Raw genomic sequence first — 16130 nt, 5'->3', positions numbered from 1 at the left:
AAGCTAATATCTCGAAAACTATCTGGTTGATCAAAAAGCAATGTATGATGCATTTATAGAAACTTTTATTGTCTTTCCGATTTATTTTTTGCAATTGCTTGACCCGTTCGTGAGATATGCGTAATTAAAGGGAGCCATCTTTTTGGTTTTTTCGAATAACGGTAAATTTCAAATATCTCAAAAAAATGTACCATAGAATCAAAAATGAACTCAATTTTCGTAATAAGGGGGTGATTTTACATACGAATTTCATAACGGCGTTTCTGGTAAAGAGAAAAAGTTGAAATTCGTGGTCCAGTGTAATCGATTGCTTTAATTCTCATAAGGTTGGTCGAATCAGCTGTTATAAGGCTACCGATACGGTTACCAATAAAGCACCAATGTCTGCAGCTTAAAGTCTATGAAAATCGAAATTTTGGTGACTTACTATTCCGACTGCAGTTTTTTAAACACTGAGTTATATAATTAACGATAAGAAGTTAAGTATGAGAATGAATATGTATAATGTTTGAAAGTTTACTGTAACATATTCACCCCTATTGCGAGTGTCGACTGAGAATAGATAATCGACTATTAAGCGATTATCGATTATCACCCCTATCGCGAATGTCGATCGCTCGCTCATTTATCGACTGTGAATACTCTTTTGATCGATTGTCTTTCTACAGCCATTTTGCAGTCGTTGAAGCGTTTAAGTGATAGAAAAAAGTAAAAAAATTTAAAAATGGAAGAAAAAACGTAAAAAAATTTGAATAAAAGTAAAAAATGTAAACCTAAATAATAAAAAGTGGTTATTTTAATTGCAGGTCAAAAGTTGTAAGCAATAAACGGCAAATCGCAAGACTGGTGCAGCTAATGCAAGAACATCCTGATTTAGGCAAAGGCGTGTGTGGGAAAGCCCAGGGAAAATCAAGATGGGAATTGATAGCGGTTGAGCTCAATAGCTTGGGACCACCGATGCGTTCTTGGGAAAAGTGGTTAAAGGTAAACAAATTTGTATATAGCGTCCATAAAGAAAATACTGAAAATTCTTTTGTATGTGTGGACGGACTTGAAAAGTAAAACGAAGAAAAAATGTTCGCAGAACCGAATGGAGTACCAAGCAACTGGTGGAGGCCCAAATAACGTCCATATGTTTTCGGCGATAGAGGAAGCTATTATTAGTTTTTTAAGTATTGACGCCTATATTGATCCCCCTGGTGAAGAAATTGGAATGGGCAATGTGGTGGTCCAATCAAGAGTTAGCATGTGAGCTAACATGTTATTTGATTTTGCTTGTGCTTGCGCTTTTGAGAAAAACAACAGTCTCAGTTCTAGCACAAGCAAAAAACGAAAAGCGAAAGAAATGAAATGCCGTAAACAGTCGCACTTTCGTATATTTAATTATTGATATTACTGCGGCTTCCCTCAGTGCCCACAGTCGGTGTAAAATCAATAGTGTTGATTTTAACAGTCGCAAAAATTAACAGTCGCAGAAATTAACAGCCGCAAAAAGCAGCAGTCGTGAAATATGAAAATTAACGCTTTTTGCAAACTGCAAGCGACTGATATTTTGCGTTTTGTTATGATTTTTGTTTACTAATACGAGGCTCTACAGCGTTGTATGTAATACGCTGTATATATATATGTACATACATGCATTTCCATTTCAAGTATATTAAAAAAAAATAGAATATTTGAGATATTTCTGCATACATATGTACATATGTACATGTGTGTATATTTTATTTTGAAACATTTTAAATTTAAATTCATGTAGGTAATTGTCTTTAATTAAAATATAAATAAATAAATAATAAAGTAAAACGATAGTTAAAAATCCTCATGGCCAAAAAGGGGTAAATTTTCTATGGCTGTGACAAGAAAACAATGCATGTATGTACATACATATGTACAGCGTATTACGTACGACGCTGTGGCGCCTCGTTTTAGTAAATAATAATCATAGCCAAACGCAAAATATCAGTCGCTTGCAGTTTGCAAAAAGCGTTAATTTTCATATTTCACGACTGCTGCTCTTTGCGACTGTTAAAATCAACACTATTGATTTTACAGCGACTGTGGCCACTGAGGAAAGCCGCAGTAATATCAATAATTAAATATACGAAGGTGCGACTGTTTACGGCATTTCATTCATTGTAAACTCTACCAAGTAGCGGAACTAACAGCTGATCGCTCAAAATTTGCACACACACACAAACATCACTAATGGCCATATTACGGGAATCTTAGGGAAATAGAAGTTGAATTTTTAAACAGACATAAAATGTTATAATTTTGGAATATATAGCATCTAGGACACCTTAATTGCAGTAATTGAAACAAAATGTTTGCTTATACTTCAGTATTTAATTATTTTTCTAAATTTATCTTTAATATTGATGCAATGATTGAAGTTATATTGATCCAATGCAACTCTGCTCTTCCTACTGTTCTTCATTCCACTCCATTCGAGTGTCTCTTTCACTGAATTCGAGTGCCTTCCACTCTATTCGCAACATAACCTCAATTTAAGCTGCCAAACTATATAGTAAACGGTGATTTCATTTCTTTCGCTTTTCGTTTTTTGCTTGTGCTAGAACTGAGACTGTGGTTTTTTCTCAAAAGCGCAAGCACAAGCAAGTATTCGTATTAAGCTGGAGACATTGGTGCTTTATCGGTAACCGTATCGGTAACCTTTTAACAGCTGATTCGACCAACCTTATGAGAATCAATGCAATCGATTATTGGTATCGCTAAGGTCGTAACCGTATCGTAGCCAACCAATTGGTTTTTGGTTTACCGTCGTAACGATAAACAGCTGATTATGCTAGGGATACGACTACAGCGATACGATATACGGCACCAATGACTCCGGCTTTAATAAGTCGACGAACAGTAAAGCTGTAGTCATTGGTGCCGTTTGTCGTATCGCTGTAGTCGTATTCCTAACGTAATTATAGTGTTAACTACTTTTTACTCTTTACTTTAATTTTTAAAATAATTTTTAATTGAGTTTTCGTGTTAACTTAAAAATTTATTTTAATTGGTTTAAAACAATAGTCAATTTATTATTTATATTAATTATGTACACTCTTTCTCCAGTTTATAATCAAAAATATATATCATTAACACATTTAAGAAATTTTGCACTAACAGACATACAAACTTCACAAGTAAATTCATATTTAACAAACCTGATTTTCAATTCAACCAATATATTTGGTAATAAACCAAATATTTATTTTATTTTAAAAAAATTTTTTTTTTGTTTGTTTTTGAGTTTAAATATTTTAATACTAATAAGAATTTTCTTTTTTTGAAGTTATTCAAAAATTTTTGAGTTAACACGAAAACTCAACTAAAAATTATTTTAAACATTAAAGTAAAGAGTACAAAGTAGTTAACACTATAGTAATCAGCTGTTTATCGTTACGACAGTAAACCAAAAATCAATTGGTTGGCTACGATACGGTTACGACCTTAGCGGCACCAATAACACTGGTCGACGGCCAAAATTTACCAGAGACGCCGTTCTGAAATTCGTATGTAAAACCACTCCCTGATTTCGAAAATCAAGTTCATTTTTGATTCTATGGTACCGTTTTTGAGATATTTGCAATTTACCGTTATTCGAAAAAACCAAAAAGATGGCTCCCTTTAATTACATATATCTCACGAACAGGTCAAGCAATTGCAAAAACGTTTACAGAAAGAAAACGGAAAGACGATAAAATTTAATTTATAAATGCATCATACATTGTTTTTTGCTCAACCAGATAGTTTTCGAGATATTAGCTTATCATTTCAGATCTTTGTTTTTTTTATGAAAAAATATGAAAAAAATTACTCTTTGCGAGGGCAGCATTCCAAAACAACAACTTTTTTTCTAAACATTTTTTCTCCACGTAAAGCTCTGCTTATTTGGAGAAAAGATAAGCTATCATCGAAGAAAATCGATGCAAAACTACGTAAGTTATAAGCGATCAAATAAAAATACCCAGTTGCGCAATTTCAACGTATACCTCAAAACGTATTTATGGTATAAAGAAGAGTGAAATGACTAGCTATGCTCTGTTTCTATTTAGTTAAAAGTTCAATTTATGAATGAAATTACCCATATTTTTAACTTTTTTTAAATTTATTTATGTTTCTACCAGGGATGCGCCTTAACGTTAAGCTAATCGTTTATCAAAAAATTTCCACCGTTTTCGTTGAAACACTTCGAAATATTATCGATAAAGAAATTATCAAGATAAATTGTATCTCGTTTTTAACCGAAACGAAAAGCTTTCGTTAACGTTAAAAACGTTAACAAAAACGTGATACTTTATGTTTGAATTGCGCTGGCAATGTTATAGCCATGGTGAAGCCATAAGGTGGTAACAGCGAGCGGACATACAAACAAACTCCATGTAATTTGTGTGTGTAATTCGTTGGTGGTAATGTCAAAAATACTCTGAGAAATGTTCGTACTGTCAAAATTCATGAGAAAAGTTGCAATCAGCTTGGCTAATGCTTTCACCTTTAATGACTCCGCCATCAATCAGCTTTGCCAGCATAGTTTGAAATGAATAATCAGCATAAACGATTTGATTTCGTTTTGAAATGGCAGAAAACGAAACAAAATCATTTCGTTAATTTGACGTTCTTAACGTTAATAAACGAAATGACTTTGTTTCGTTTATTAACGTTATATATCGTAACGAAATGATATCGGTTCGTTGGTTAAGCATGCCTGGTTTATACTATATTCTAACAGTCTTTATCTTAATTTGATTTTACTATGTAGTCGAAATAATTATGTGTTCTACTTTGACGCTTATTCAGTTTAGGATCGGTTTCTCTTATGAGAAACCAGCAGTAATCACCCATCATTGCGACGTCCCAGAATCCTTGATATCGATTCTCAATTAATTTCGTTTGCTGATGAAACCTTTCGAGCTTTACGTAAAGATAAAATATCTGGAAAAAAAGTTGTGGTTTTGGAATGCTGCCCTCGCAAAGAGTATTTTTTTCATATTTTTTCATAAAAAAAATAAACAAAAATCTGAAATGATAAGCTAATATCTCGAAAACTATCTGGTTGATCAAAAAGCAATGTATGATGCATTTATAGAAACTTTTATTGTCTTTCCGATTTATTTTTTGCAATTGCTTGACCCGTTCGTGAGATATGGGTAATTAAAGGGAGCCATCTTTTTGGTTTTTTCGAATAACGGTAAATTTCAAATATCTCAAAAAATGTACCATAGAATCAAAAATGAACTCAATTTTCGTAATAAGGGGGTGATTTTACATACGAATTTCATAACGGCGTTTCTGGTAAAGAGAAAAGGTTGAAATTCGTGGTCCAGTGTAATCGATTGCTTTAATTCTCATAAGGTTGGTCGAATCAGCTGTTATAAGGCTACCGATACGGTTACCAATAAAGCACCAATGTCTGCAGCTTAAAGTCTATGAAAATCGAAATTTTGGTGACTTACTATTCCGACTGCAGTTTTTTAAACACTGAGTTATATAATTAACGATAAGAAGTTAAGTATGAGAATGAATATGTATAATGTTTGAAAGTTTACTGTAACATATTCACCCCTATTGCGAGTGTCGACTGAGAATAGATAATCGACTATTAAGCGATTATCGATTATCACCCCTATCGCGAATGTCGATCGCTCGCTCATTTATCGACTGTGAATACTCTTTTGATCGATTGTCTTTCTACAGCCATTTTGCAGTCGTTGAAGCGTTTAAGTGATAGAAAAAAGTAAAAAAATTTAAAAATGGAAGAAAAAAAGTAAAAAAATTTGAATAAAAGTAAAAAATGTAAACCTAAATAATAAAAAGTGGTTATTTTAATTGCAGGTCAAAAGTTGTAAGCAATAAACGGCAAATCGCAAGACTGGTGCAGCTAATGCAAGAACATCCTGATTTAGGCAAAGGCGTGTGTGGGAAAGCCCAGGGAAAATCAAGATGGGAATTGATAGCGGCTGAGCTCAATAGCTTGGGACCACCGATGCGTTCTTGGGAAAAGTGGTTAAAGGTAAACAAATTTGTATATAGCGTCCATAAAGAAAATACTGAAAATTCTTTTGTAGGTGTGGACGGACTTGAAAAGTAAAACGAAGAAAAAATGTTCGCAGAACCGAATGGAGTACCAAGCAACTGGTGGAGGCCCAAATAACGTCCATACGTTTTCGGCGATAGAGGAAGCTATTATTAGTTTTTTAAGTATTGACGCCTATATTGATCCCCCTGGTGAAGAAATTGGAATGGGCAATGTGGTGGTCCAATCAAGAGTTGGTGGTAGGTCGGTTGAAATTGTTGAAGATGAGCAGGAAAATGAAGTACCTGAAAGAAGCGTATCATGTGAGATCCAGGAAAGAGCTGCACTACAGGAAGAAGGTCGAAAAATATAAGCGAAAAGGAAAAAAGGTTAGCACTATTGGAGAAGCAGATTCACATTCAAAGTAAACATTTTAAGGCCCTGAAAAGAAATACATTAGGTATTAAGAAAAGTGTTGTAAATATAGAAGGATACATGAGGAGGTTAGTTGCGCTAAATTTTGAGGCTGTAACTTTAGAGCAAGAGAAACTAGAAATTGAAAAAGAAAAGTTTAAACTGCTAAAAGAAGAAATTATTAATAAGAAAAAGCATAGGAGAGATAAATTAAGGTTGAAAGAACAGATTTTGGAGTTGGAGAAGAAGAGAATTACCAAAGCACTAATGTGAATAGTAGTTTTAAGGCAATGTGATATTTTAAATGTAAATAGTAACTTTGAAATAATTTGATTTTTTATGTAGATAGTAGTTTTAAGATACATTTTTTATTCACACCTGAATTTGTGATATTTTTTTTTACATGAAGTGATATTTTGATTTATGTTAATAAAAAACATGAATTTTTTTTAGTTAGCCTTAGTTAATTTAAAATAAGTGTACTCTGAATTTAAAATGGACTGAATATGAATTTAAATAAAAATTGTTTGTTATCATCGTAAAACTAGAACTGCATATGTTGTAAAATATTATTTCTAACTGCCCTAGCTTCTTCGTTTGCCACTGAACCACCTTCATATGTTGTGCTATCTTGGAAATCGTCATTCGAGTTTTGATAGTCAGATATTTCTTCATCTGATAATTGAACATTATAAGATAAACAAATGTTGTGAAGAGCTGCGCATACGTTTATTATTTGTGTAGCTTTCTTTGGCTCATAGTGGAGCGCACGAGCCCCTAACAAACACCTAAATCGATTTTTAAGCACTCCAATAGTACGTTCCACAATATTCCTTCCTTGGGAATGTTTTCTGTTAAACATACATTCTGCTGTTCCATCTTCTGGGTTTCGGTATGGCGTAAGCATATAACGTTGTAGGGCGTAACCTGCATCGCCTAAATGTTTACATATTTTACAACCATAAAATTATGAAAATAAGTTAAGCATTAAGGACTCCATACACCTCCTTGCTAACGTGAATATATTTCTTTTGTCTAATATATTTTTTGTTACACCGCTTTTTACAACACAAATATCTTTCTAATTGTTATATTCAAAACAATGAATATTCTTATTTTCAAGCTCACACTTAAATTTGTACGTATGCAATGCCATTGCATGTAAAAATCTAATGTTCGTATTACCGCACCAAATTTCTAGTTGAATCACAGATTTTGTTGAAAATGGAATCTATTGGCTGCATTGCTTTAACATGCAAAGGGTTTTGTTAAATCTATACGACAGCAAATTACCCTGGCTGAGTTTAACACAAAATTTTTTTGTGTGTACAACAAGCACATAAAAATGTTCAACTTCTTTTGCAAATACCTCTTGACAAAAGCAACATTTTTTATTTCGCAATACTGGGTCCAAAACACATCTTTTGACACCCCTCCAAATATTTTAGGCGGGTATTAAGAGCTTCATACTGTCGTATTCATTTGCTAAGAATTCATATGGAATACTGTGCCTTTGGGTAGACTTCAGAAATCACCACGGACCATTTTCACGTTCACAAATAGGTGTATGGAGTACTTTACATACCTAATATTATATTTCTTTCACCCCTACGGTAGTCATCTTCCAATCGTGGTTTCAATGTGGACATGTTGAAAACGTTTGCATCGTGCGTTGCCTCCGGATACTTGGCATTGACATAGCGGATTCTCATGGCATTATCGCAAACCTATGAAATAACAAAAATTATCAACTCCACGATATTTTCTTTGTAAAATACTTACTATTATTGCATTCAAACTATAATATTCTTTGCGATTATAGTACAAATGCTGAATGTCCTTTTTTGGAGCAACAATTTTGACATGCGTCCCGTCTATGCAACCTATCACGCCTGGTATTCCACTTTTTTCAAAAAAATAAAGCTTTGCTTGACGCTTTTCCTCCTCAGTATATTGAATTGTCACCCAAATTCTGCAAACGTATTCCTCCAAAGCTGGGAATACTTCAGATAAAACTAGGGATACTGTAGATTGGCCGAATCCTATATTAAAGTCATTGCCTACACTCAGCTGGTATGATCCGTGAGCACAGAACCGTAAAGTTGCTGCAAGCTTTAAAATTGTTGGGATAGATGTCTTTCTAACACCAGGTTGTAGTTTGGCATCTAGCAATGCCAGTAAATCCGCAAATGCAGCTTTCGGTAAACGAAAGTTTTTCAAAAATCTGTATAAATGGGAGCTTTAATAAATTTTTAAATTTAAGACAAATTAAATCCAGATATTTACATGTGATCTTCCATTTCCAAAGGATTCGACGAATCCCTCAGCTTGCGTCTTTCCCTTGCCAGCTCTATTAGCCTTGTATGTGCATCTTCATCTTCCTCACTATCACTTAACCACAGCTCAACACAATCCATTTATAATATTTATTATAAAATATCTAATTTAAATTTATTTTAAAAATGTTTTGTTATTTTGGTTTTATCAAACACGGCAAAGATGTAAACAAATGGTAAACAGCTGATTGCAATTCAGCGAGTTTTCTTCTTTCTCGTCTTCTTGCAGCGAGTTATTCACAATGGTACACATTTTTTTCGATCGAGTTACACAATACGAAAATAAAAGACAATCGACTCCGTCGACAAATTTCTATTCTACTGCTGATCGACACTCGCAATAGGGGTGATTGACTCATACGATACACGATAAACGCTTGCAATCTGTTATACCAGGACCGTTTCATTCCTCGTGTTCCATTGGTACATGAACCAGATACGGATAGAGATTTAGCATTCAAATATAACAACAATGTGATTCATACCATATGGTTCACATTGTTGTTGCATTTGCATGTTAAATCTCTATCCGTGTCTGGTTCACGTACCAATGGAACACGAGGATTGAGTTATCTAGCTCGATCAAATCTAATTGGAACGATCTGGATCAACTTAATGAGAGCTGGTAGCACTAATATAAAACAACGGTTTTGTTGAAAATAAGAAGAAGAAACGTACAAAAAAATTGAAGATACTGATAGCATTATTAACATTTGTTTGGTCTTTTTTGAATCTTCTAATATGAAATAAAATTTTTTTTTATACAATAATAACTAATTAATTAATAATACCCACTTTTTTGTTCGTGCCGCTCATTTTTAACCAAAACGATAGGTGAATACCTGTTGTTTGTTTTTGACACTTTGTTTTCGTATTTGTTGCACCTTTTCGTGATACAGAATACCAATCGAGCACTTTCTTTACGTAACAGTCAGCTGTTATCTTTTTGTCTATCGTATTGCAATTCATAATACGAACACACGAACGATGATCGTTTTGGAGACGATATCGTCAAACAGAATGAGGCAGTAAATAGTTTCGCACACAAACAAACTATTTATTTTCCTTACTTTTCCGTCTTTTGCTTTTAAATATGGTGAAATCTTTTATGTGTACACATATATACATATACATTTTCAGTGCTACCATGGCTGAACTATATGGTTGGCTCATCTCATTAGCCGATTTTATTTTTTTCATTTCCCTGGAGTAGGGATTGTCAGGAGATGGCAAACTCAAAATTAGTCAACACATTGACAACGTTTTCTATCTACACACAAAAGCTGCTAAGTTTAATGTTTCCATTCCATTACATTCGTCTAACATCAATACGCTGATTTTGACAATCTGAACGAAGGTATGTTGTTGCTGTAGAGATGAGCCAACCATATAGTTGAGCCATGAGCTACCAACTCCAAAGTGGTCAGTTAGCTGTCAAAAAATTGACTACAGAAAACGAAACGAACAAAACTGCTATACGGATCAAAAATTGAACCAGATAAATATCAGGATCACAACGTTGTTGTTGCATTTGCATGTTAAATTTCTATCCGTATCTGGTTAACGCGTCATTGGAACGTAACTACCGTCTTATGAAAACAATTCTGGCGTGTGAAACCCGATTTATCGTTCATCGTGGTATTGCCATACGCTAACTATCGCATCAGCTGTTCAATTTCCTAGGCTAGCTATCGTTGATAAATTTTTGCACTATACGTAGGGAGTTATTTAAATAAAAGAAAATATAAAATTATTACAAAATACAAAGAATCCAACTAAAGCCTCATTCCCAACACTCTGTTGCAAAACCCTGGGCCAGAAACCTTCAAAATATTTGGGATGATGACCTATTTTTACGGGCGCGCAAACTGCCTTCTACTTCTGTTAAGACAAACTCTGAAATCAATTTTTTTATTAAACTTTTTTTTTTTTTACTTTTAGTATGTCGAGTACTTACAATGTAGAGTTCATTTCAAGAAGATTGGAAGCATCTTTCAAATTTCTTCTTTCTATGGCCTCTTCGCGAGTTTCGTCAATTTGTTCATTTGAGTTTACATAAAAGGCAACAGAGGTTGCAGAAAACATTTTATTATTACAGCTTTTAAAAACTTTTGCTACTTTTACGTACAAGACAATTTAATTGTTAGTATTTACGTTTTGTTTTGCTATCTCTTTCGTATAGATTCACAAAAATTTGTAAACAAAACTCTGCTGTCATTCATAACAGTACATCTATCGGGCGTGTGGAAATCGCAATATTTATTTATTAATAGATTTATTTATTTATTTATTTAACTTAATTTCTACAAACTAATTTGTAAAATATATTTTAGAGACTGGACTACTAGGCCATTTGCCTCTCGGTCGATTTATATTTCTTGGAGTAGATTATGTTTCTTGAGTGCTTCGGTTGTCTGCTTTATTGTGGAATCCTTACTGCAATCAAGTAGCGCTGATAACTTGGAGTTGGTCCTAGATGTGGGACAATCAATAAGTAGGTGTTTGATGGTTAGAGAAACATTGCAATGGTGACAGCAGCGTTGACTGGTATGATTGTAATAATGCTCTGATGTGACACCTACTAATTTTGTATGATACGCTAGCAAGCGTTTATCGTCTATCGTATGAAAATTCATAATAGGGGTGTTAATGTATGCGACAGTGGGTCAGGTGGCTTAGAATATACAAGTGGCAGGTATGCCTGTCATAAGAGGCGATTGATTCAAGGGGTTGCCAGCGCAATTTATAGCTTCTCGCACCCAATTGTCAACCTCACCTACCTGTGGCGAATCCTGGTTATTTAACCGAAGCTCTGGCGACCCCAAGCTCCTGATGGATCTAGGGTGTGGGAGGGAGGAATGGCCTTGAAGGTTTCATGTGGCCATACTAAATCTTTTCCGAGATGATCGGGCTGGTGTGTTATAGGTGCTTGTTACCGGAACTTACCAGATATGCATCTGGAAAGGACCATCAAAATCGATCACTCGATGAGTATCCTCATCGCTACAACAACAACAAAAACAACATAAAAATATGTATTCGAGTGCTCTGTATTTCCCAACATGTGAAATTTCCAGAAACTGTTCAGCTTTATAAGAAAATTGGAAGTATCTTTTGCCTGTGAAAAAGTTTTTTTGTTTTAATTTTTGACAGCAAATAATTGAGAAAGAGTTAAATATAAAAAATTCACAAAATGTCATAAAGGCAGGGAGAAGTTCGCTATACTAATATTTACTCTTACTTTTCATAAATAATTGATATTATTTTTGTTGCTTTTTCGGCCTTTTTTCAGTCCTGAAGATGATTTCAAATTGAAATCGAAATATCGACCTAAATATAACGCTAAATATATACAACAAGTGTGTGTATTTCATTTAATGTGTGGCCTAGAGCTCGTTTAAGATCATTAAAATTATTCCATAAATAATTAATTTTAGAACATTTAAAAATGGGAGCAGAAAGAAAACTGTGTCACCAACGAGACTGTCAAATCATATCTTAATTTAAGACATTTGGTACAAGGCTTGAAAGAACACGTCTTGCACAAGGAGCAGGAGTAATATATAACATTGCTACAAACGGATATAAATAAGCACTAGTAGAAAAACTTAGAAGAAATCATAGAAAACAAAAAAGAAACAATGAAAGCAAAGTAAAAAATACAAAATTTGCGCATCAGGGTTTAAAACATAGAACAATTTAGGGCGGAAACCAAGAACTAACATTAAGGTCCAACTGGGAAGCGTCAGCTATCCAGAGCTCAACAAAAAATATTTTAGGCTTGGTTTGTTTGAACTGGAAACAAAAAACAGGCTGGAGGGATATCTTCATGCTCCCCTGTTTGTGAACTTGGAATGGGCAGAGCATCCTTGGGCCTGTCCTAAGGATAGCTTTTGTCCTCCCAACATGAAGTGACAAATAGTTTTGAGATACATATTACTGATTTTGTGCCTGATGTGGTGCCATTTAAAAACCAAAAAATTAACATTGTTACGAGAAATAATGGATTTTTAAATATAATTGAGTAACGGAGCTACTGTGAAAAGGGTGCTATTGTGAACAACGGAGGAATATGTGAATTGAAACGACAATTTACAAAGATTATTTTGATCTTTGTGAATACATACAAGTGGCGAATGTTTGAAAAAACGTCCACAATAGTAACCAGCCTGGACCACCTGTTTAATCGTTGTTCGATTACTTAAATAATTTTCTCAATAGTGTTTTTCAAAAAAATTTTGAAGACGACTGGTACATTGCGTTATTTACGTATTTTAAAATATTTGCTTAACTAGCTGCTCATATTTTATCAATTAACACCATTTTAAAAATTAATATTAATTTGTAGTCTCATTTTCTGTGAATACATTTGAAACAAAAGTTGGTTTGAAACACAAATGAGCAATTCATGGCACTTCAATTTCTTAACCGCCAGCAAAAAACAAACCTTTCGTCCATTCTATGGCCATTCGCGACAGCCGTTCTACCTGGCAGCAATTATTTTACAGGTAGGTAAGGCAATGGAGGAATAGAAAGATTTTCACTTGTATGTATTCACAATGCTTTTTATTGTGTACCTGGCACTATTGTCATAGATCACCGCCATAAATCCCAAATCCCTAAAAAAGCATTAAGGTCCGGGTTTTCAGTGTGAGTTTAAACTCCAGTTAAAGTTGACTAAAGTTTAACCCTGCCACTTCAGCCGCTTAAACTGAAATGAGCAGAAACATTTTATGTTATCGAACCGATTGCAAGGTTAAATTTTAGTCAACTTTAATTGGGAGTTTAAACTTGGCCTAACTCAGAGGATCCGTTTTGCAGCCACGGCGTATACAAGCTTACCCGCGAATGCCGATACAGATACACAGAATCACATGGTCGAAAATGAATGCTCCCCAGCATCAATAAAACAGTCAAGGTTGTTCACATGCAAGCAAAAGGCCGACTTCTGAACGTATTCGAAACCATGAAAATCTACAAAGAAAAACATTCGACGGTAGAATTATAAACGAACAGACACAATTTCTTACACAATATTTGAACCTTAAAAGCTTGTTTACAAAAAACCAAAGTAATCACACATTTATAACGGACAAACTAGCATCAACAAATAAAAAAACAATAAACCAACCAAATCAACAAACATAAAAAAAGGTCAAATGACTGAGATTATTGGCTTCTACCTGTCTCTGCTAACAAAGTTGATGAGTGAAAACCACTTGGTTTCGGAATAAACACATAATACACACATCTTACGTGCACAAACATTCAATATGTCAATACCTGCTCTTGCACCTACGAACTATAAATATAAGGAAAAACGAAAATAAACAGATCACAACGAAAAGTGACACTGATTATGGAGCAATGCCGAAACCGGTTTCTCTACAAGCCAAATTTGACAAGGGATGACGGCAAATCGTTCTGTGTAGTATTGGAACAAATACTACAGTAAATGGGGTCCCTTTTTGTATTTATAACTCACCCGAAAAAATGTGTCGTGATACAGCTCGCCAACTCGGGAACCTTTCCCCGAAATTGAAATAAGAGAACGCTACGTAGCTTTAAATGTGTATATATTGAAATGTAATTGTATGTGGGTTATTGTACACATTAAGGTATTAGTTTTAAGAGTTCGAAAAATATATATATTCCGCCAAAATATACGTGTGTATCCAATGAAAATTATGCTGATGTGTGAAGTGAGCTGCATAGCCCGAAATTTACTTTACAAACTATGCCGCGTCCCACTGAGTTGGAACTTTACCCATCAGATCAACTACAAATTGGAAACCTTGATTGGTGATGGGTTATCAATTGTAATGAAAAGATAATGTTGTACATGCCGGCCCCGATGCTGACTCCAGCATAAATGTTACGAAACGTGTATTGTAGCTGACCATAATAAGGTGCATGAAGGTTTGCAACACCTATTAGAAGATGAAGCGGTACCAATTAGGAAGACGTTCGTCGGAAATTCGGATCGGTAATCTGCGGATTTTAGAAACCGATCGGTTGTAAAGGCCTTGTTGTATGTGAACAGTGACGACCCGAATGAGGTTGTCTGATCCTGTATGTAGATCCGTGATGCGGCCTAACATTCATTGATTGGGGGCAGCCGGTCATCCTTTATTAAAAAAAGTTCGCCCACCGATAAATTTGGTTCTTGTTGTCTCCAGTTAGGGCGAGCCTGAAGATGAGGAAGCCAATCTGTGGACAATCTTGACCAAAACTGTTGGACCAAACGTTGGATTTCAAAATATTGTGTAGACAAAGATTTGTTTGCAACCGACGTTTCCGGTGGAGACAGCGAGGCTCTTTTTAAATGGTATTCGATGGACTTTACATTGAAATGTTATTGAATATGCTGCTCCGTTAGTTTGGGAATTACTTCGCGTTCAAATTCATCTCGAAATTTTTGGTAATTGGTTTTGAGAATGGCTTGTGCACAAATGAAGTTAGTGCCACAGTCACTGTAAATGTCGTGACAAAGTCCACGTCGTCCAATAATCGCTGTAAAGCCCATAAAAAATGTTCGGTAGACAGGCTGGTGACTGCATCAAGATGCACCGTCTTCGTAGCTAGGCAGATGAATATGGCAATGTAACCCTTATATACAGTGTTCCCTCGATACTTCGACAATTTCAATTCAATGGCACCTGTGTAGTCGATTACATTTGCTATAAACGCGCGTTGAGGGGGATTAACTCGTTGAGCGGGCAAGTCTCCCATTAATTGCGTCAATGACGGGTTTATTACGAAAGCACGTGATGCAATGTAGAAGTTGATTACGCACTGTTTTTTGGCCATGTATTATCCAAAACTGCCGTCGAACGTATGCTAGCGATAATTGCGTGCCACCATGTAAAGTGATTTGATGAGCGAAGTTAATGAGTAGTTTCGTGAAATGATGATTATTTGGTAAAATCATAGGATGCCTTTGATCGTACGGAAGATTGGCATGTTTTAAGCGACCGCAAACGCGAAGAACTTTATTGGCGTCTATGAATGGTGTTAAACTTTTTAGTGGACTATTGGTAGACAAGTTGGTATTCGATTTGATGCATCGCATTTCGGCTCCAAAGGCTTCGCACTATACTAAGTAAACAATTCGATAGAGACTTTGTTGCAGTTCGTTAGCTGTGAGCGGTCCGTAATTTTTGTCGGCAACATTAGGTTTGCGGAGATTATGAAAAAATCTAAGAAGCCACGCTGTTACACGTATAAGTTTATTGTAAGAAGAATATCGAAGTATGAACGACGTGTGTATGACTGCCGTATACGTTAATAACTTAGTCGGATTTTCTTCTGTCATTGTGCTGTCAATTTCTTCGCGGTTCATGAAGGAAGCAGAC

The 16130-nt window shown here is 34.9% G+C and overlaps 2 protein-coding genes across 5 annotated transcripts in view; one reads left to right on the top strand and one right to left on the bottom strand.

Moving 5' to 3' along the window:
• Nucleotides 1-1022: 1022 nt before the first annotated feature.
• LOC137240406 (uncharacterized) lies at nucleotides 1023-6983 on the top strand. 3 transcript variants are annotated; one of them, XM_067766636.1, is made up of 4 exons: nucleotides 4132-5516; nucleotides 5707-5776; nucleotides 5845-6022; nucleotides 6078-6983. In XM_067766636.1, the coding sequence occupies exons 2-4, from the start codon at nucleotides 5763-5765 to the stop codon at nucleotides 6396-6398; spliced, it is 513 nt and encodes a 170-aa protein (XP_067622737.1). In that variant the 5' UTR covers nucleotides 4132-5516; nucleotides 5707-5762; the 3' UTR covers nucleotides 6399-6983. The 3 variants fall into 3 exon arrangements, with proteins under 3 accessions (XP_067622735.1, XP_067622737.1, XP_067622736.1); XM_067766634.1 differs by lacking the exons at nucleotides 4132-5516; nucleotides 5707-5776 and adding an exon at nucleotides 1023-1248; XM_067766635.1 differs by having other exon boundaries at nucleotides 4133-5776.
• Nucleotides 6984-10954: 3971 nt separating this feature from the next.
• The window catches only part of l(2)gl (LLGL domain-containing protein l(2)gl), a 188190-nt gene continuing 183014 nt past the window's right edge, over nucleotides 10955-16130 (bottom strand). Inside the window, exons 11-12 of one of the 2 annotated variants that reach the window (XR_010949716.1) lie at nucleotides 13618-13749; nucleotides 11149-11247 (exon numbers count right to left, since the gene is read on the bottom strand). Coding sequence is in view for 1 of the 2 variants with exons in the window: in XM_067766630.1 (XP_067622731.1) it covers nucleotides 11145-11247 (103 nt within the window). In the remaining variant the exon portion in view is untranslated. Of the gene's footprint in view, nucleotides 11248-13617; nucleotides 13750-16130 lie in introns of both variants that reach the window. The other variant, XM_067766630.1, reaches the window with a different exon arrangement.

This window comes from Eurosta solidaginis, chromosome 2 (assembly GCF_040869045.1).
Source record: "Eurosta solidaginis isolate ZX-2024a chromosome 2, ASM4086904v1, whole genome shotgun sequence".
In the NCBI taxonomy this organism is placed as follows: Eukaryota; Metazoa; Arthropoda; class Insecta; order Diptera; family Tephritidae; genus Eurosta; species Eurosta solidaginis.
The sequence above is the reverse complement of the archived record's forward strand: the minus strand, read 5'-3'. Positions and strand labels throughout refer to the sequence as shown.

Bases quoted from the DNA above. Each gene is read 5' to 3' on its own strand.
- LOC137240406 (XM_067766634.1), top strand. From the start codon at position 1,091: ATGGAGTACCAAGCAACTGGTGGAGGCCCAAATAACGTCCATATGTTT. The intron at 1,249-5,844 runs GTGAGCTAACAT...TTTTAATTGCAG, and splicing joins GTCCAATCAAGAGTTAGCAT to GTCAAAAGTTGTAAGCAATA. The intron at 6,023-6,077 runs GTAAACAAATTT...ATTCTTTTGTAG, and splicing joins CTTGGGAAAAGTGGTTAAAG to GTGTGGACGGACTTGAAAAG.